This window comes from Macrotis lagotis, chromosome 1, assembly GCF_037893015.1.
Source record: "Macrotis lagotis isolate mMagLag1 chromosome 1, bilby.v1.9.chrom.fasta, whole genome shotgun sequence".
NCBI classification, from domain to species: Eukaryota; Metazoa; Chordata; class Mammalia; order Peramelemorphia; family Peramelidae; genus Macrotis; species Macrotis lagotis.
Genome location: NC_133658.1, coordinates 269,168,115 through 269,189,325, shown reverse-complemented (window position 1 = coordinate 269,189,325; position 21,211 = coordinate 269,168,115). Strand labels below are relative to the sequence as shown.

Below are 21,211 nucleotides of genomic sequence, written 5' to 3'. Positions count from 1 at the left end.
ATAAACCTCAGATTAGACTACTCTGAATGTAATTAGGCAACTGCACCTGTCAGATAGGTGTTTCATCAACTAACCTTCTGATTCTTGCATACAAACTAATTTCACACAACTGAAAAGCTGAAGGATAGAACAGATGTGCTTAAAATAATGGCAAATGTGAAACTAAAAGTCCTTCTCCTTTGTAGAATTTGATTCAATATGACCAATACACATGTATATATTTATGTTCAAGGCAAGTATGATGATGATGTTCCTAGAGAAGAAGGTAGTAGAAGTCAAAACTACAATAGAACATATATAATGATAACAGGTGGTTCTCCAGAAGGTAACTATGTGGCTCACTGGACACAGGCTTGGCAGGAAGATTTGAATTCAAATTTGGCCTCAGATATTTACTGGCTGTGTGACCCTGTACATGTCATTTAACCCTATTTATCTATATCCTCAACTGTAAAATGAACTGGTGAAAGAAATAACAAATTATTCCAGTATCTTAGCCAAGAAAATCTCATGAAGAACTTGACTTATGGGTCCTAAAACAGTCAATATGCAGCAGCCAAGTACCCTTATATGCAGTTTAATATTCCTGGTTTTAATTGTGTTTGTCACCACTGGCATAGTGAAAAAAATAATGGATTTGGAGTCCAAGGACAGAGGGTCAAAAGAATCACTTATAACCTGTAGGGGCTTGGACAAGGCATGTCATCTTTCTAGGATTTGTTGTTCTCAGTATAAAATGAAGACGTTGGATGGGATGACTTCTAAAGTCCTTTCCTACTTCAAATCTATGATCTAAGATGACAGGCATTATGAAGAGTCTCCTCAGTCTATTTCAATACTTCAAAGAGTCCTGATTTCCTTTGTTGGGGCATTGGCTCTCCTGATGAAGACTGCAACCTCCTCATGACTTAGTGGACTAACGAGTAGCTATGGACAAAAGAATTCATCACCTACTGTCCAGACTAATGGTAATGAGCTCCTAGAAGCTTAGCTAGTCTGGTCTTTGGTCAAGAGACATAGCCTTTTCAAGCTGAAGAAGCTATTTATATCATGGATATTAGATTTAATTGATTACTGGAATTAATATGAATTTTGGCAAATTAAAAAAAAGATATTTTTACCTGGTCTATTTAACTATGAGGAAAGTTAAGTGACATAGTGTATAGAGCTCAGGGCTTAAAGTCAGGAAGATCAAATTCATCCTCAGCCACTTATTAGCTGTGTGATTCCGGGCAAGTCACTTAACTCTGTTAGCTTTAGTCTCCTCATCTGTAAAATAAGCTGGAGAAGGAAATGATAAGCCACTCCAGCATCTTTGACAAGAAAATCCTAAATGGGGTCATAAAGAGTTGGACATGATGAAATGATTAAATAAACATATTTGTGAATTTTATTTTCATTCTAGACCGTCATGTGGGACACTCTGATATGGAAACATTCGAGTTCTACAGTGATGATTCATTTGCAACTTAGAATCTTCAAGAGTTATCTGGTGGTATTGTGAGATTAAGTAACTTGAACCATGATGTCATAGCAAAGTATGAGTCAGGGGCACAATTTGAACCCCAATTTTTTCTGTATTCAAGACCAGACCTTTATTCACTACATCTTGTTACCTCCCATTCATCACACACACACACACACACACACACACACACACATACACACTCCTTTAGGGAATTGTGAGGTCATATTAAACATAAAGAAAATACAAATGGATAGCTGAAGGGTGTGTGTGTGTGTGTGTGTGTGTGTGTGTGTGTGTGAGAGAGAGAGAGAGAGAGAGAGAGAGAGAGAGAGAGAGAGAGAGAGAGAGAATGAATAGTGGGCCTCTCAGAGATCCCTTCCAAAGGTGAAGGATAAATCCCAAATACTTCTAAGTTCTCTTACTAGTCAAACTTGGATCTATTTACTTCTATCTATTTTCATCTGAGTAATCTCTAAATTCTAATTTTTTATTATACACTGAAAAAGACAAGCATTTCCAGGATTCATTTTTCCTTATTAACCTTTTTGGGAATGTAGGGGTGGGTGGTGGGTAACTGTATTGTATCTGTGATATTTCTGTCCTTCCATTTCCAGTGAGAAAACTCCCTTTACCAATGCAGAATAGCAACTTTATGAACTTAAACCTTAGAGAGTTGCTTAGATCACTGAGAGATCAAATTGAGGAACTCTAGCAGTATCAAATCCCTAAAAATTTATTAAGTGCCTACTGTGTGTCAAACCTTGGGATAAACTTGGGGATACAATATGAGGCAAAGTCAAGCTCCTTAAGGAGCTTATATTCTAATGTAAATATTGTGTGAACAGGAAATAATTAACGGAGGGAAAGCACTGGAATTAAGAAGGGTTAGGGAAGGCCTCATATAGAAGTTGGGATTTTATGGGACTAGAAGAAAACTTCAGTTTTTAATCACTTTAATCACTATTTTACAGATGAGGAAACTAAATTTTAATCACTTATTAAGAGCTTACTCTGTGCCAAGGATAAAAAAGAAGCAAAAGACAGTCCCTTCCCACAAGGCGCTCACAAGACAACGAAGTTAGATGGATAATAGGAAATAATTAAAAGAGGGAAGGCACTCTTATTAATTATTAAGAAGGGTTAGGGAAGGTTTTCTGTAGATGCTGAGGAAAGTGGCATTTTGTTATTGTTTGTTGTTAGTCATTTCACTTGTACTGGACTTTTCATGATCCCTTTTTGTGATTTTCTTGGCAGAGAAACTGCTAAAACTATTAAGCAGACAGGATATACAATATGCTACCCAGGTTGTTCACCACATTCTGCTTTGAAAAGAAAGAAGTAAAACTTAATTTAGATACTGGTTTAATTTCAGAAACACAAAAACAAAGAAATATTAAATATTTTGCTTTTACCATGGAATCTTTAATATTGTTAAAATTCCATCAGTCATCTCATTATAGCCTCTACAATGGAAATACAAACCACATTTCTAACTCTTAAACAGTCTGTCTTATACTGGGTTCAGAATATAATTCACTACAATGGTCTTTGCTTTGTGGCTTTTAGAGGTCTCTGCTAAACTTGATTCAGTCCTCCACAGTGATTCCCTGCCCAGTTGTTATCTTTTGTATGACCATCCTGTTAAATATAGTGTAGAAACAATTCTTGTGTTGAGAATAAGATTGGACTAGATGACCTCCAGGTTCCCATTCCAGCTCCAAAGTTTGGGTATTCTTGAATACCCAATGAATAAACTGAATATTCTCAATTGCTTTTCTAGGATTCAATTTTTACTTATTTTCTTCCCATTTCCTATGTAATTTAGATCCCAGTTTAATTTCAGAAGCAAAAATGCAAAAAAAAAAAAGCTTAAACATTTTGTGCCACTGTTCTGGCTGGCTGCTCAGAAACCAGCCTAAACTGAATGGTTATTTTCTGTTTTGGATGCCATTTTCATTGCAAATATGTTTTCCATTCCCTTATGCATGGCTGAGCAACTGTATATGAGCAGCCATGATGCTCCTTAGCAGGAAAAAGCCTGTAATTAACCAGGGTTTGGGGAAGAAGATTCTGTTCTCCTCCCCTCCATTTTTCATTTAACATATTTTATCAGAATGAAATGCTTTAACGAGCAGAGAATTGCAGCTGATCCCAGCTGAACTTCGTAGGGCTGTTTTCAGCTCCACACTCCCATTAAGCTGCATTCACATTTGCTATGATTTAGACTTCATTCAGGAACAACCTTGCCCCAAATACTGACAAGTAACTAATCAACTTCCATGAAATGGAATGTTCCTCTTTTTTTCACAATGAAAAGCAGGAATGGGAGAGGATAAGCCTCTTCCTTGTTGCTCTTCTTTTCTCCACTCAGACTTGCTGTGCACCATACAACACAGGAATACATAGAGACACAAGCAGAATTGGAAAAGGAGGAACAAAAGGAATGTATGGGTACACACAAGTACCTCTATGTTTTGATGGAACTCTGAGCTTCATTTCAAAAATACAAATCTTCTTCAACGGACACCATAATGGGTATGCCAATTCCCATTTGCTGAATAAATATTCAAGAGTTCCTGGCTCAGAGACTAGACTTCAGATGAAAGGAGACAAGGAAAGTTCAGGATGCCTGTACTATTATTGGTTTGAAAAGCTTTAGCAGTCCATCCACCAGAAATTCAATGGCACAAATTTTCTCCACAACTCAATTCAGTGTTGTCCATTTTCAAATGCTGTGCCTAACAGATGGGAGCCCAATCCACCACCCAATGTTCAGAAGTGTTTGAAATCAGATCAGAACTGTTCACCTAGATTTATCAGGCAACCATGTCCCCTTAGGGCAGTGTGAAAATGAGGATGGAAATAAGCACACAGTTCTCATCTTTGTAAACCTCCATTCGTGTCCCTCCTCCTCTTTTCACAGCCCATTACAGAGCAAAAAGTAACTGATAAACTCTGGGCTCATGCCAACACTTGGGTAGCCCTCACTATAGGGGCAATTGTGTGGGTCAGGGGACCCAAGACTGCAGATGACAAATGAGCTCTGAACCAGAAAAACATCATAAAACATAAAAATACAAGAAGAATCAGCCACCACAGGGAAGTTTCATGCTTATGATAATAGTTTCTCAGCATTGTGAAGTGCTATAAATGCCCACTCTGATTCCTCCATCCACATGCCATCACTGACTTCTTGGAAAATACTCCTCTCTTGCAATCCCCTTCCTCATCTATGTTTTCTGTTTGAAAATGTTGACAGCCCAGACAACATGAAGAAGTGAATTTCAGCAATGAATAGGTAGCTTCTACTGTCACTTGTCATAAGATTTAGGTTGTTGTTTTTTCCTGTATCTGATTAGATAAATAACGAAATCATATAATGCTTCCTAAAACAGAAATTTAAGTTTTTGATGATCTTGTACCAGGGAACCATGGAAAGATGGCTAAATTTCAACCAAAAGTTGGACGTTTCTTATTTGGGATCCTTAGACTACCATGCAAGGCAGAGAATCATAAATGTTTCAATGTGAATTAAGGCTAGGAGTTTCTTTATCCTGTTTTGTCTAACCTTCTCACTGATGGAGGCACATAGGTCAGAAAATAACAACCTGCATTTTTCTCCCTAGTCAACCAGCAGGCAGCAATAGCTGGAGAATAAAATAATATTGAAGCATATGAACCCCTGGCTTTATAAAGTATAGATGGGGTTTTGTCCAAGGGTTTTCCTTCCCCCTTTACATCTATCATGTTATTCTCTCAGTGCTTAGTAGGATGGTAAAAGGTACCATTTGGCGGAAAGGTAACCATAGTCCTTCAACATCATTGTCATCATCACTATATAATAAGCAGCATTAAAATAATGTTTTGAGGATTGCAACTATTATCTCATTTGTATCCTCACAACTACCTTAGGAGGTCCTTACCCCATTTTGTAGATGAAGAAAATGAGGCAGACAGATTAAGTAATTTACCCAAGGTCATAGAGTTAGTTAAATGTCTGAGGTCACATTTGAACCTAGGTCTTCCTGTTTTTAGATGCAGTTGACTATCTAGTATTCTTTCTAGCTGTCTCAGAAAACGACTACAATTGGTCATCCCAATTAATTAGAACATGACTAATGACTTTCTCTGTAGGCAGGGCAATAACTAGAGCTAAATAACTGGAAGTTTTCCTAAAGTGACAAAATTTAGAAAGCTTAGCTCACTGTGATGGAGAAAGACAACTGTATAAGACCTTTATTGATTCCCTCCACTAGTACTTTGTCTTTGATTTTGATATATTCTATATTCACTTATATGCATATATATATATATTATTTCTCATTAGAACACAAATTCTGAGAAGAATGGGATGTTACACTTTTGTCTTTGTTAGCATATTGCCTGGGTACTAGAAAATGCTTAACAAATGTTTGTTGTTAATAACACAACTTACTTTTAGCTGTAAAGAAATAAACAATTGGCACCTATTAAAAAAGACAATGAATGTAGAAGCAGATGACTGACTTCCTCCTACCACCTATACACACACACACACACACACATGCACACACACACACATATTGAAAAGTATTTCCCTTTATGTCCATCTCTGTATTTTAAACATCCAACTTCATCTTTCCAAGTGGAAAGGAATATGAAACAAAAATTTCTAATCATCACAGAGAAAAAAATGACACATTAACAATAATCCATGGCACAATAGTTTCAATAAGAGTGAGTTGAGTTTCATCACAATGGATGGAAATTACTTAACGGGATCTTCACCATAATTTTGTCAAATTACTATTGAGATTAGTGTGCAATTTTCTTCAAAGGAAGAAAGAAGATGCTAGTCAATGGACTTGGTTATTGAAAAATAAGATATGTAAAATCAATTCTTTTCCTTAAGAAAAAAAAAACAGAAGAACACCAACTCAGCAAACACTTCCATTTTATTCAAATAACCATCAGTAACAACACTCACCACTCGCTTTATTTTATTTGTGTGAGTAACCTCACAATTGCAAAGAATAATCAGTTTTAATGAGGGACAGTCTATTTGTCGTGGAAGGTGTCTATGAGGGGCAAGATTATGGGGTGGACATGGTTTAATTGATTAGAAGGATTTAAGGGTACTGTTGCTCCCTTGTTGGAAAGATGAAAAACACGTCTTCAAAAAGAGGAAATACATGTTCTCTATCCACATTCAAGCAAATCAATGCTGCCTTGCAACTTGAAAAGGAAGTCAACTCTATTTCCTGGCCAGAATTGTCAGGTTATTTTCTCTCAGAATATATTTTTAAAAATCCACTTACCCTCACAAGCTGCTGTGGGAAAGGACCACGGGAATTTTCTGGGACATTGATTGGTGGAATGACCCAATCCCTCTTTTGTCTTCTTAGCCCATTGGAATTCTGATGTTGGGGCCATGGTAACAGCATATCATTTGGTGATTGCATAATTTCCAGTGATGTGCTCTTCTTCCCTTTTTGCTGTTTGTTGGTTTTGTTTTGTTTTTGGTGGAGTGGGGAAGGGAAGAAAAGGAGAGGAAAAAAACCATCATGAGAAATTTTACAAAGGAACAGCTCTTCATCCTGACCCCTGTAGATTCCAATTACTTGATAAAATTATTTATACATTATTGCTTAGTTTCATAAAAAAATCTCTATGTAGGAAACACATGTACTATCAGCCCATTTAAAACTGAATCAAATATTTATTTTTTTTTTAGGTTTTTGCAAGGCAAATGGGCTTAAGTGGCTTGCCCAAGGCCACACAGCTAGGTAATTATTAAGTGTCTGAGAGCGGATTTGAACCCAGATACTCCTGACTCCAGGGCTGGTGCTTTATCCACTACGCTACCTAGCTGCCCCCAAAGATTTCTTTATTAAGGAGGGATGACATAATTATCTTCCTGGTTATTGATACTTTTGGACAAAACCATGGAGAAAGTGACTTTCTAGAATTTAAAGGGACCATTATTCCAAGAGTAGACTTTTGAAAGGAGATGAGATGCACAAACTAGGAAAAGCTTGTAAGAACTCACTAGACATATGGCTGCACTTTCCTCAAGCCTCCTGTCCAACATGCCCAGTGTTTGAAAATAGCTTTGTTTGTAAATGAAGAGCTGGATGAGGAAGGTTGAAGTATGCATGCTAATAAGTATATTGCTAAGAGTACTACATTTAGAGTCAGAGAAACTTGGTCCCTGAACCCAGCTCTGCTACTTTCTACCTGTGTGACTTTAAAGAAGAAATTTTGTTTCCTTGGGTCTTAGTTTCCCACCAGGATTAGAACTAGATGATGTCCACATTCTATTCTTATTACAAATCTATGCTCCTATAATGCCTACTATTCTCATAGTTCAGAGTCAGAGTTCCAGAGATAAAAAGAGATAGAGCTAGTCTTAAATTTACATGGACAGAATGGTCCCAGTAATTCAGTCAAAAAAGTATCTTAATGATACACATTCTTACAAAGGCATCAGTGGAGAATCCCCCCAGATAATTCACATCTACCCTTGCTAATATCTAAACTTTCAGAAATTTTTTTTTCACTTTGAATTCTTCAGTGAAAGTCTTCATGTTAAAATATAGAGTGATTACTAATTACAGAGTATAAAGAACTGAAAAGTTTCCCAGAGTTCATTATCTACCCCTAACTTGAAGTTGGACTTGTACATCCTTCATAGTACTTTTAATTTCTATGGAAATATGACATTATACAAATATCTACTTAAAGTAGGATTAATAGATGTTGCCTAAAGATTAATCACCAAGATTCTTATAGCAACTAAGTGTAGAAAAAATATGTTTCCAGCCTATTCTGTGAATTTACCATAAGTAATTTTAGAATCAGTATTACCATTTCTCTGTGTGCTTTTTTCTATACTATATTGCTGAATTGCTTTGCATACCTTCTTCTACCCTAAGGGAGTGGCAAATGTACCAAAGTTGTTTACAGTTAGGTGAGAATCAAGAAAACCACTTTCCTAACTGCATTTGACATTCTTGTTAGAAGTTTTCCTGACAAATCCTGAAAAGTAAATCATATACAATAAGGGGAGGGACCTTTTTCTGCCAACAGTCATTTGGATATTTGCAATATCATTCAAGGGCCAAACAAAATTATCAACTTAAAAAATTAGCCTGCAATATTTGGTCAAAAATTTCACTGATTCACCCCTAAAAAGCCCATAAATCAAATGATTTCGAAGGCCTTATAATAGGTCAAACATTCCTGCCCCTGATATACAATGTCCTTCCTTATAGAGATGTACTAGAAGCTCTAGTTTTGCAATTAAAAGGTTTGGGGAAAACCACCCGAAAAAATACATTTAAAATATCCTTCTCTTGACAGAGATGTGTGAGATTACAGGGATAGAATGTTGTTTTAATTGCTTTTCTTTGTTATTTAGTAGGGTTTAATTCACAGATAGATGCAAGAAGGAAAGCATTATAGTCATAAATAGCCATGATGTAGGAGCAAAAGAAAATATCTTTGAGGTAGTTCTAGGTATTACCATGGGATTAGGAGAACAACAAAGATATTTATTACCTGGGGTCCTTCATGGGTAATTAAGAGAAGGAGGGAAGGAAGAGGAATATCAGATAATGACCTGTTCTAGTTATCTAGGTGGCACACTGAATAGAGCACTGGCCTTGGAGTCAGGAGGACAGGAGTTGGAATCCAACCTCAGAGAGGATACTAGCAATATGACCTTGGACAAGTTACTTAACCCTGATTGCCTCACATCCAGGTCATCTTTAGCTATCTTGATTCATATCTGCCCACTGGCTCCAGATGGCTCTGGAGGAGAAAATGTGACTGGTGACTTAGCATATCCAATTCATGTGCTTGTCATGGCATCACCTTCCTGATGTCATGGTCTTCAAAAATGAAAGACCAAAATATTATCAAATGGTTTTGCACATTTTATACTATTTGATCCTCTCAGTAATCTTTTGGGTAAGAACCACTGGGCTTGGACTTGGAATCAGGATGATCTAGATTAATTTCCTACTTATTATATTAGCTATTTGGGAATGTCACTTAAACCTCTTTGTGCCTCATTTCCCTCATATATTAAAATGAAAAGACTGAATTCAATGGCCTCTGATCTTTCTTTCAATTCTAAATTAATAATCATATCATCCCAGAATCTTACAAACATATGGTAGGTTGGGTAAAAAATATTGTTTAACACAAAAGGAAACTGAGGCAAAAGGTGAATTTCTCTAGAAATGAATATATGTCAAAGACTGGAAATCAGAACTTTAAGCTCCCAAGGCTCTTTTTCATAGACCATTCTACTTCTAAATTGACATATCTAATGCAGATTCATGCTATTCATAGGGAAAAAATGCTAATATAATAACTATGCTGGGATGAGAAAGAAGAAAATGAACATTCTTAAATAATGACCAATGTTGTTATTCATGATCTGAAGATAAAAGGATAAAAAAAGGAGAGTACAGGAACTCATGAGTGAACTTCTAGAAGACTTCTCCAAACAGAGAAGAATGTTTGTGTCAGGAGCCTCTCCAACTCACAAAAAAGACTTAAATGTGTCTTCCTCTTGGATAAACTGTCTTAAGAGAATGGTTGTGGGTTAAATTTCATTGCTCAAGTGGGTCACGTAGACCACAGTAAAACAATTCTCGTTTTGTGGAGTTTATACAGTAGAATGAGTCTGAACTGACTCTGGAATTAATACAAATCCCAAAGCTTCATAATGAGTCTGATAGCTCCAGCAGCAGTGCTGTAGCACTAGCTTTCTTCAGTTTTATAGAATATCTGTCAGCAGGTGAAGTGGCAGAGATGACTTGATTTATCTCTCCTAACAGTGTGAATCTGTAGTAGCACCCACAAGCTGGAGAGTTCTTCCTCAAAAATCTCAGAAAGGTTTTAATGCAACTGCATAAAAAAGGAGAGAGCTGCTTTATCTTCATTTGCTAAAGATGAATTCTCATGGCATTAATTTCTCTTGTGTTGTTTAAATAAATTGCACATATTTGCTACTATTTTAAAGCTGTGAGACAAATGTAATAACAAAATCTGGTGAAAATAAATGCCAGACCTGCTCAGTCTTCTGCCTAAAATATGTACCAACTTCTCTGGAAGAGCAGAGAAAAAAGAATGTCAACAATTAACAAATATCCCTTTAAAACTATCATATTCCTTTGAACATGGAATAATCTTGGGCCCGTTCAGGAAAAGCAATATAAACACTGAAGCTAATTATACTAATTATAAATAATGCTTACAGTTTTCTCTTTAAAATATTTTTCAACAGACGACACCTGCTGATTTCCCCCCACTGGATTCCTTTACTCAGAATTTTATGGAAAATAACAAGCAATTGACAGCTAATAATTTGTATGTAACCTTTACACTTAACTAAAAGAAAAAACTTCAGTGCAAAAACTCTGCAATTCTCAGCAAGTTTTCCAAAATTAAGAAAACAATAGTTAAAGCAGATAGCTCATAAAAACTATTACTGGATCTTTTCAGAAAGTTTGTTCAATGCAAAGGGAAAAGATATATCCATTGCTCCTTTTTGAATTGTTCTTTGGGCTCACACAGAAAACTTGTGTAATTCCAGAATTCAGTTTTTATAGGACTAGCATGTGAACATTTCGAAATTCAATAACTAAAATCTGGTATTAGGGCTCAACATACCAAATAGGCTTCCTTCAACCCTGTGTAATTTGCTTTCTTTCTTTGCTGGCCTCTAAAATGTCATGTTAAAGCTGCATAAAGAAGAATGTAGTCAGTATATAAAGTTGATATGGACAACAAGAGATGGCTAAAAGCAAAAGTCAGGCAGAAACAGGATATTTGTGCCAAGAAATATTCTATGGTTTGACCAGAGAAACCATATGCTATGAAGGGTAAGATGCTTTCAGGTAACCTTCATAAAGTAGTTCAGACAACATGATGATATAGAGGAAGTTTGCTCCTTATCAAAATGCCACAAAAAAGCTGAAGTAAACTAAAATCTCAATAAAAAGACTGATAAAATGTAATCAATGAATAATAATCTGCATACTGATTCAAAAGAAGAGAAATGAGAGGATACCCTCAAGTCACCCCTTTGAAGAGGTAGGAGGTCCAAAGGTGTTGCATTTTGTATGTTATTGGATTTTTCATTATATTGATCAACTGTGATGATTACCCCTATGCTTCCTCTTTTAAAATACTATTCATTTTATGGGCTGGCCCTGGGAGGGGAAAGGAAAAGATTACTGAGGAAAATTATGATTATATTAAAAACAAAAAATAAGAAATTATTTTTAAAAACATAGTATGGATAAAGCACCGGCCTTGGTGGATAAGGCACTGGCCTTGATGAATAAAGCACCGGCCTTGGAGTCAGGAGTACCTGGGTTCAAATCCCGTCTCAGACACTTAATAATTACCTAGCTGTGTGGCCTTGGGCAAGCCACTTAACCCCACTTGCTTCGCAAAAAAAAAAAACACTAAAAAAACATAGTAAAACACTTGGGAAGTATAGCCTATTATAAAGTCAGTTGACATGAACAAAGGAAATAGTATAATAATTAATACAGATAGAAAGTTAGTGAACCCTGTAAATGAAAGATGAGAAAGAATTTTAGGAAGCGGAAAGAGAGAGGTTTGGAGAGTAAGACTATCATCTCACCTGCACTAGTATGCAAGAGGATGTCCTGACTTGTTATTCATATGGTAAATTCAGTCCCCAAATGAACAAGGAAGCATTAATTGACATTACTTTCCCTTCCTAGCATAAGACTGACTTTACTTAAAATCTATATCCAACAAGTATTCTTCTGATCTTTATTTGTGAGGAAAAATAATGAGAGGTAAAACTGACTATGCTGAGTAGGTCCAGTTGAGGATGGAGGGATTTGATTGCCAGACTGAAGGGTTTTCCCTTGGCTATCATTACTTTTAGGGCAGTGTTCACTACCTGCCTCCATTTTGGAGCATATTTTTATTCCCAAATTTATTACAGCTCAGGATGGATGAACAGATGTGAGGAGGAAAAGTTGGTGTAGAGTAGACCTTGTGGAGCTAGTAAGCATATTGGAGGGAAAATGTTCTCTGATACTGAAAGGTAAGAAGAGAGAAGTAAGGTTATAGATTCATAGAATCTAACCATGATGGTGGTTCTGAAGGAGAGTTACATAGTCTTGGAGTATCAGATTGCCAACATCCAAGCACTTCTGAATTAGGTTCCAATTATATTAGGTGGAGGGAATGATGTGGTTTGACTATAAGAGGAATGGAAATGAATGGTACAAGGCAAAATCCAGCTGTAGGTACAAATCCCATGGAAGAATTTATAGCATGAGGTGCAGCAAAAGTCTGATCTACTGTGATCCACCATTGATATCCAAGCTGTCTGCATGTGTCCCAACTGAATACAAATACAGAAGAGAACTTGATAAAGACTGATGGAGAACTTCATTTATGAAAATAGGAAGAAAAAAAAAGTTTTAGGGATATTGAAATGAATTACATATCTCAGCCAAGTTTTGAATTCTGGTTTTATTTCTGGTACTAATTTGCTACATATTCTTAGACATTTCACCTCTCTGAGACTCTGATGATGATGATGATGATTATAATAGCAACAATAACAATAATAATAGTTAGCATTTATAAAGTTTATTGAGGCTTGCAAAGTATTTTATATATGTTATTTCACTTGATTCTATTAACATACTCCTTTATAGATGAGGCAACAGCCTAAAAGGAAAAAATTACTTGCTCAGTGTCATATAACTAGCAAGAGTCTGAGGCATATTTAAACTCAGGTCTTCCTAATTCCAAGACCAATAGTCTAACCATATCTAATTGCTTCCTATGACATTCTTTGATTTTTATGAACTCTATCTTAGCCTAAGATTTTCAATTAATTGCAAAGTATTTAATAAGTATCTACTCTGCACCAAGTGCTATGCTAGATGCTCAGGGATATGAATATTAAAATGAAAGTCATTGCCCTCAAGAAGCTTAAATTCTAATAATTTTGTATATTTTTGGTAAGTTGTAGGTTCAGAAAAGCAGTCCTCATTCACTTCTTAAAAGGATCCATTTCTTTTTAAAATATATTTTGGGGTGGCTAGGTAGATAAAGCACTGGCCCTGGAGTCAGGAGTACCTGGGTTCAAATCTGGTCTCAGACACTTAATAATTACCTAACTGTGTGGCCTTGGGCAAGCCACTTAACCCCATTTGCCTTGCAAAAACCTAAAAAAATAAAATAAAATATATTTTGATTTCTTGTTATTCTGAAGTTGACAAATACCAGAAAATATGAGCATTTCCAAATTCAGAGAACAGAAAAAGAGGATAACCATAAAATTGCAGTCTCTATTATGTACATTTTGTTTTTAAAGATGTAATACACTGACCACTTTAGTTCCAAAGCTGTCTTTTGTCTGAGTTTCTTTCTGAACCTCCTTCTGTTTTGTGCACTTTAATAAAAATGCTTCTTTAATTCTCTTTTTATTTGTAGCATCATTACTCTTTTCTTCCCTCAATTTTCTACCTCTTCTCAAAAATTCTGTCTTATAACCAATAAGTATAGTCAAGCAAAAAGAAAAAAAAAACCCACACATTGAATTTTCCTCATTCTTAAAGTCTCTTTAAACAAAGTTTCTCTCTTCAGGTCCTCTCTCCCTACTGGGTCTTAATCAATTGTACTCAGTGTTGGATAAGTTATGCTTATAATACTATAAGGTGATGACTTTCTCCCCTGGTAGTTGTTCTTTAATTATCCAAGAGTTCCCTGCATGACCGATAAGGCACACAGCTTGTGGCTTCCTGTACTCCCTTGGTGGTAGAACCTTGTCCCAGCTACATACTAGTAGCAAGATAAGAAACTCTCCGTTTAGAAACACTTTAACATTGGCACTGGCAATTTCAGAAGAATAAGTGATTAGTGAAAAGCCTAGTGGACTGAATAAGTTGCTGCCCCCAGCTAAATGGTCATTGCCCCCTTCCACTGGAAGTGTCAAGTTCAGAATTCACAGAACAGTTGCCTCACATATGTTTTCTCTACCATGAGTTTCCTCATTGCCCACCAAAGAGTGATTTCTTGTGCATTTTCTAAGCTTTCCTCCTATATCCTACTTCTTATTAGACATACTGTTTTATTTTATTTTATTTTAACTAGAGCAACTATGTTCCTCTCCCAGGTCTTGCTCTGCATGTAATGGGGGGACTGTTCTGTGTGTATGATTATGAATGTAATTGAGTATGACTTTTAGGTGAAGTAGGCAGAGACTACTCAATATTAGGGAAAAGCTCAGGCATTTCTCTTCCATCATCATTCATAAGTAAGGGATGAATAATGTAAAACTGACCCGGGGCAGATTTTAAATTATCTCCCTTTCTCAAAAAAAGAAATGAGTGTTAGAGAGAGGAGATAACTGGTTTTTTTCTGTAAGAAAAAAATCCATTTCATGGAGAATAATTAGATTCATTCTAAATTTATATTATGCATACATGTATGATCACCTGTTAATATATCATAAAGTAAAGGGTTTGACCCATAAAATATTAGGTCGGGACACTTAGGAAAGAGCTACAAACAACCTGGGATTTCCCACTAAAGCTGGAGAAAAGTAGAATGGGAAACTTTTTTGCTTGGCCCCTATGATTAAAGATTCTTTATAGATTGTAAGCAGGTGAATAATCTCTGCAATCTGATGGTCAGTATACATACTAAATACATAAATCTGGGAAAGGAGTGTAGAAGCATAATTTAAAAAGTCAAAAGGTATAGCTGAAAAAAGTCATGGGATCATTCATTTAGAGATGGTAAGGTCTAAGAAACTATCTAGCTCATCTGCTCATTTTACAGATAAGGTACTGAGGTCCAGAGAAGGTTAGGCAAAATGCTTAGGGTCATATAATGCATAAATAGCTGAGCTGGGAAAAGAACTTCCTGACCCCAAAACCAGTTCTCTCTCTATTAAAAATCCCGTCATCTTTATGACTTCTCTATCATCATGAAGGAGGTAGCAAACAAGGGCATAAGGTATTTTTTACTTATACACTGAGTCTTAGAGCTAAGAGGAAGCCCTTGTAATAAAACAGGAAGGTTTTTGTTATTATTATTATTCTAGAATTGTGATTTTATTGATGTAGAACTCCTTTTATGAAAACTGCTACTATTGCTGCTGCTACAACTACTATACTTATACTGCTGCTGCTGCTGCTACTGTTACTGCTACTGTACTGCTACTGCTGCTGCTACTATTACTACTTCTACTATTTTGTCACTGCTGTTACTACTGCTGCTGCTACTCCTACTACTGCTGCTGTTACTGCTACTATTGCTTTTACTATTACTATTGCTGTTGCTGCTACTACTATTGCTACTTCTATTTCTATTTTGTCACTGCTGTTACTACTGCTGCTATTGCTGCTAGTGCTATTATTACTACTACTTACTACTGCTGCTGCTGTTACTATTGCTGCTACTACTACTGCTGCTGCTGCTATTAGTTACTATATGCTAGGCATTGTGCTAAGCACTTTACAAATGTCATCTCATTTGATCCTTATAACAACCCTGGGAGGTTAATAAATAAACAAAAAATAGCATTTATATAGGACTTATATGTGCCAAACACTGCACTGAGTACTTGACATCTATTATCTCATTTGATTCTCACAACAACCCTGGAAGATCAGTGCTATTGCCACACTCTTTTTACAGATGAGGTAACCAAGGCAAACAGGGTGGAGTTACACAGTAGTAAGTATCTGAGACTGGATTTGATCTGGAGTCTAACACTAACACTTCCTAACACTAGATCAGATCACTGAACCACCTTGCTACCTCAGTTTTGTGGTTACAGATCAGGAACTCATTTTTGAATTATCATGATGATAGATTTTAGAGCTGGAAGGGATGTTATCTAGTTTATCAATCTCATTTTATAGAGGAGGGAACTGAAAGCCAAAGATTTAAGAAATGGTTCAAGTTCATCTAGGATAGTAGCTGATTATGTGTGATTTGAGTCCATACCCTCTGACTCTAGAACTTGTTCTAATATGCCACACTTAGAGAGTAGACATGGGAAAGTAAGAGGCTGTGATTTGTTCATGTTCACATAGTCAATATGAAACTTGAACCTAGGTCTTCCTGACTTTAGAATAAGACTTCTTTCTACCCATTCTACCACACTTCCTAATGGAGGCAGATTTAGAACAAATGAAAGGAATATTTGCTCTATGCTATGGGGAGAAAACTTCTATGATTCATTAAAAATTACTTCCAGGTCTAAAATTTGATAATTCCAAATGATTTGTATTGAACATAGAAATGTTTGTTGTTCAGTCATCTTTGTGACTCCATTTGGAGTTTTCTTGGCAAAGTTACTGAAGTGCAGTTTGCCACTTCCTTTTTCAACTCATTTTACAAATGAAGAAGCTAACGTAAACAAATGATTTGCTCAGGGTCACATAACTAGTCAGATTTGAACTCAGAAAGTTGAGTCTTCCTGACTACAGGTCTAATGGTCTGTGCACTATGATACCATCAGCTAGCTTAAAAAAAATGGTTCATGAATTCATAACTCATCACTCATGGAGCCAATGAGCACTCTGTCAGTTCTTAGGATAGAACATTAATCTTTGCATTTGATATTAGATTTACTCAATCATGCCCACCATTTCATCAATTTAGATCCAGAAAAACTTAGATCATTAATCCAACTTCTTCATTTAACAAATGGAGAGTTTGTTACTTCCTTCAAGTCAAGTGTCAAAATTAAGATTTGAACCTGGTCTTTTTAGCCCCAAATTTAGCACACCACTGTACTTTGGATTCTGAAATTCACTATGGTGTAAGAAAGTAGGATGAGTATTAACTTGAGTGATGTAATACATGTAATTTCTGGAGACTTCTTCAAGGTGCCTTCTTTTGAGAACTGCAAAACAGTATAGTTCTATCTGCTCTCTGTTGAATCTATTCCTAATCAAGGTAAATTGATGTTAATCTGTGTCAGTCTCTACTCCCACCTCTCCCAAAAGGTAATCATCAGCTTTCACAACTGCATAAAGTCACTCTTCAGGATAGTTTCAACTGAAATTTATCATTTTTTATGATTGGTGGTACAATCATTAGAACTTATAAGGCTAAGAGACAATAGCTTGTTGAGACATGGAACAGCCTGCAGTTTTAATTTGCATAAACTCATAATATGAGATACTTTAGTAACCAGCATCAAACACCTTTAGGTAAGATGGAAATAGGTTCTTTGACTGGTTACATAAGATCTGCAGGATTTCAGACAAGGCAGTATGAAATTAGAGTGATTCAACAAAGAAAGCTAAATTAAAAAAAATTGTTTGCTGCTCCTGTGAAGTGAATGGTATTCTTGATTTCTCCTCTTCACACTCATCATTACAAAGATATCTGTGACGGATTGATTAATTTGGTCCAGACTTGTGACTTAATTGGGGCAGGGAATTGTCAATTTAGAAACAAGGCAGTTTGTTTCTGCTTTGGCCTTTCATGTCAATGTTTTGGAGGACTAAGTGAGTAAATGACTTGTACAGGGTTACACAGTCCTTAGGATATTTAGATGGTGTTGTGGGTATTGTGCACATCCAATACTACTCCAGTAGCTTTGCCAGCAGAACCCCAAATAGGGTCATAGTGAGTCATTCACAACCAAAACAACTCAACCACAACATCACAGAGTGATGTTGTCAGAGTTCAGAACTTGAATGTGGTCTGAGGATCACTCATGATACTGTATCATGAGACAGATAATATCTAAAATTTATATAGGATCCTAAAGTTTACAAGCATCTTACAGAAATTTTATTACTTGATCTTTATAACAACCCTGTTAGATAAGTGCTATTTTACACTGATTACACAGATGAGAAAACTGGCTAAGTTTCAAATAAATTATATAATTTTGTTCTCACAACAACCCCTGTGAGACAAGTATTATTAGAACCCCAATTTTACAGATGAGGAAACTGATGCAAAGAGAGGTTAAGTGGCTTGCCCAGTGTCATACCTAAATCAGAATTTGAACTCAGATATTTCTGATTCCAAGGGAACATTCTGTCTACTGCACCAAGCTTCATATCACAGGAGATGAATTTTATGCAAGTGAAATCAAGGGTGGAAAAGGAAGAATCCTAAAACCCAGGTGAGCAGTGATTATTCTAAATGGGATTAACATGTGTGTGTTTGTGGGGGTAGGAGGGAGGTCACTGAAGTGAAAGGAAAGTCAGCAGGAATCACATTCAGCTTGGGCAATGTCACAAAGATTATGAGTATAAGGTCAAACTCTAGCAGGTCTCCCTTAACTGGATTTTTAGTGGACCTGGGGATGGACTGTGGTTCTGCTAGGCTTTAGCTAGTCTGGCCTAAGTATGAGAGCTTTGTCATAAAAAATTTGACCAACAAATGATGATTTTGTTTTGGGGAAAGGGCAGCAACTTATTAAACCATTCACTAAAGTATAAAGAGGTTGGGGGGGGTCATACTCGGTGCTCTGCCCTATGGAAAGAACACTATAGAGTCAGAAGGATCTGAGGCCAAATTCTGTCTCTTTAAGAGTACAATTTATTTGATTTTGGCCAAGTCATTTCACAGGCTTGTGCCTCAGTTTCTTCATATATAAAATGAGGAGGCTGGACTAAATGACTTCTGGTGTATATTTCAATTCTAGATCCCATAGACTGGTATATAGAGACTCATTCTTATGAGATCAAGAATCTTTTGAAGAACTGAGGACTGCAGAATTTCAAAGAAATACTAATTAGTACAGGTTTTATTTTTTTTGATAACACTCTTTGAGACTTAGGATAAAAGTGAAGCTACCTTAGCAAAACAAGGTTGTCTTCATCAGGAAGACCTTAGACTATTGGCAAAGTGGGTTAGAGAAAACAGCACAGGAAATAAAGCCTATGATTTTACTAATTGTCAAATTTTGATGTAGAAAAAGCACCCTAGACTTTAAACATTTTTTGTAAGCAGCATACTCTGCTTCCTTTACAAAGAAATAATCATAGGAATCTGGTCATTTTCAAAGAAAACTTGTTTTATCTACCTAGTTTATTCTATGTATGATTAGTAGCATAGAAGTGGAGACTCTGTCATACGATTTCTTAAGTCAATGCATGTTTACAAAGAAAGGGAAATTAATTTTTTAAATCCTTGAAGGGTAGGGAGGAGAAGGAAGGATGTTCCCAGTTCTTTATTAAAGGCAGGGAAGCCCAATCTTTTCACTAGTGCACAAATACTGCCAGTGAGAAGGAATAAAATCAGTGTTCACCTTCCGCTATGCTTAGCAGTAACCAGTTCATCCAGCTGGTGCCTCTCCCCTTTTATCCAACCTGTCTTTGATATCACTCAGCCCCTGGCTACAGAGACATCTGGAAGTTATTATCCAGCAGAGCGTATCTCGAGTCCATTTACATAATATAATATCATATTTTGTGTTCCTGCTTTGCCGAGCATTTTGGATCACATTAATGTTTAGGTAAATAAGCAGCCAATCCCAGCAGTACAAATAATACCATGTCTTAGGGTAGAGTCTGCAAATATTATTGATTTTATAGAGATCTGTCCTCAAAATGAAACATTTCCCACTCGGTGCAATAACACATGATTCTTGCATTGTGAACAAACATTGCTCATGTTGGGCATGAGGGCGAATCAGATTTATTTCCAAAATATCAATGTTATTTATGACTTGTCTGCATTCCTCTGATTTGTCAGATTCATTGTTTTCATTGCTTCCATATAGCTTTGGGTTAAACATGTTTCCATAAAGAAAAAATGCTGCTTTTCTCAAAATGCCAATCCCACTCTTGCTTTTTACTGGCAATAATTTGATTTGTTAAAAAACAAAAAAGCATTGAAATCTATAAAGGTAGCTTTACCGCCCCCCCCCACTCCCCATTCCTTCAATATACATTTGAAAAATAGCACATTTTGCTTGCCTGCCAGCATGTATATTTAAAATATTTAACTAGGGTATTGTCTGCAGCATTCTAGCTGGTTTCCATGGTAGCTAAGGAAGGACAGCAGAAAATGGTATTTAACAAACACAAAATAAAACAACCCCCAAAATCTCTAAGTTCTTTAACAAACAAAACATGTGATCCATTCTAAATAAACATTTGCATGAATCCTTTCTCAAAGGCACTTACTCCATTTTTGCTTACATTGAGGATACGCCTCTGAGATGAATGATCTGTCATCTTCCCAAAATGCTCTACTGTGTTTCTTACTTTTTGATCTCTGAGAAGAAAATCATTTGAAATATTCCTATCATCCTAATGAAAGATTTATTTTAAAAAATTTGGTATTATTTGCTCATTTATCTCTTGTAGAAAAAAAGAATAGATTCTTTGGCATCTATGCTCTTGTTAAACTCTCTCCCCAAAATATTAAAACACAGGGGAAAGAAGAACCAGGGAAAATGCTAGAACTTCAACTATAGAACAACAATTACAATAGATAAAACCAATGAATTGGAAAAGGAGGTTTAGAGGCATAGAACAAGTTAGAAAAGTGCTTTCTCCATTAGTGGTCATCAAAATTCTTTTGAGAATACTGGTTTATAAACATAAAAATATAAAGTAGTTTTAGAAGGTTTCCAATGAATGTTAAAATTCAAATTACTAATAATAAATGTTCTGTCAAATTCTCCCTTTCCTATCAACTATACATCCTCTTACCATATAATAAAACAAAAACACTAATATATCCTAAGGAAAATGTCCCAAC

The 21,211-nt window shown here is 36.1% G+C and overlaps 1 protein-coding gene across 1 annotated transcript in view; it reads right to left on the bottom strand.

Annotated features, from left to right (window-relative positions):
* CDH4 (cadherin 4) overlaps window positions 1-21,211 on the bottom strand; it is a 1,140,604-nt gene that overhangs the window by 377,619 nt on the left and 741,774 nt on the right. Inside the window, exon 4 of the mRNA XM_074210396.1 lies at window positions 6,766-6,942. Within this exon, the coding sequence (XP_074066497.1) occupies window positions 6,766-6,942 (177 nt within the window). The remainder of the gene's footprint in view (window positions 1-6,765; window positions 6,943-21,211) is intronic.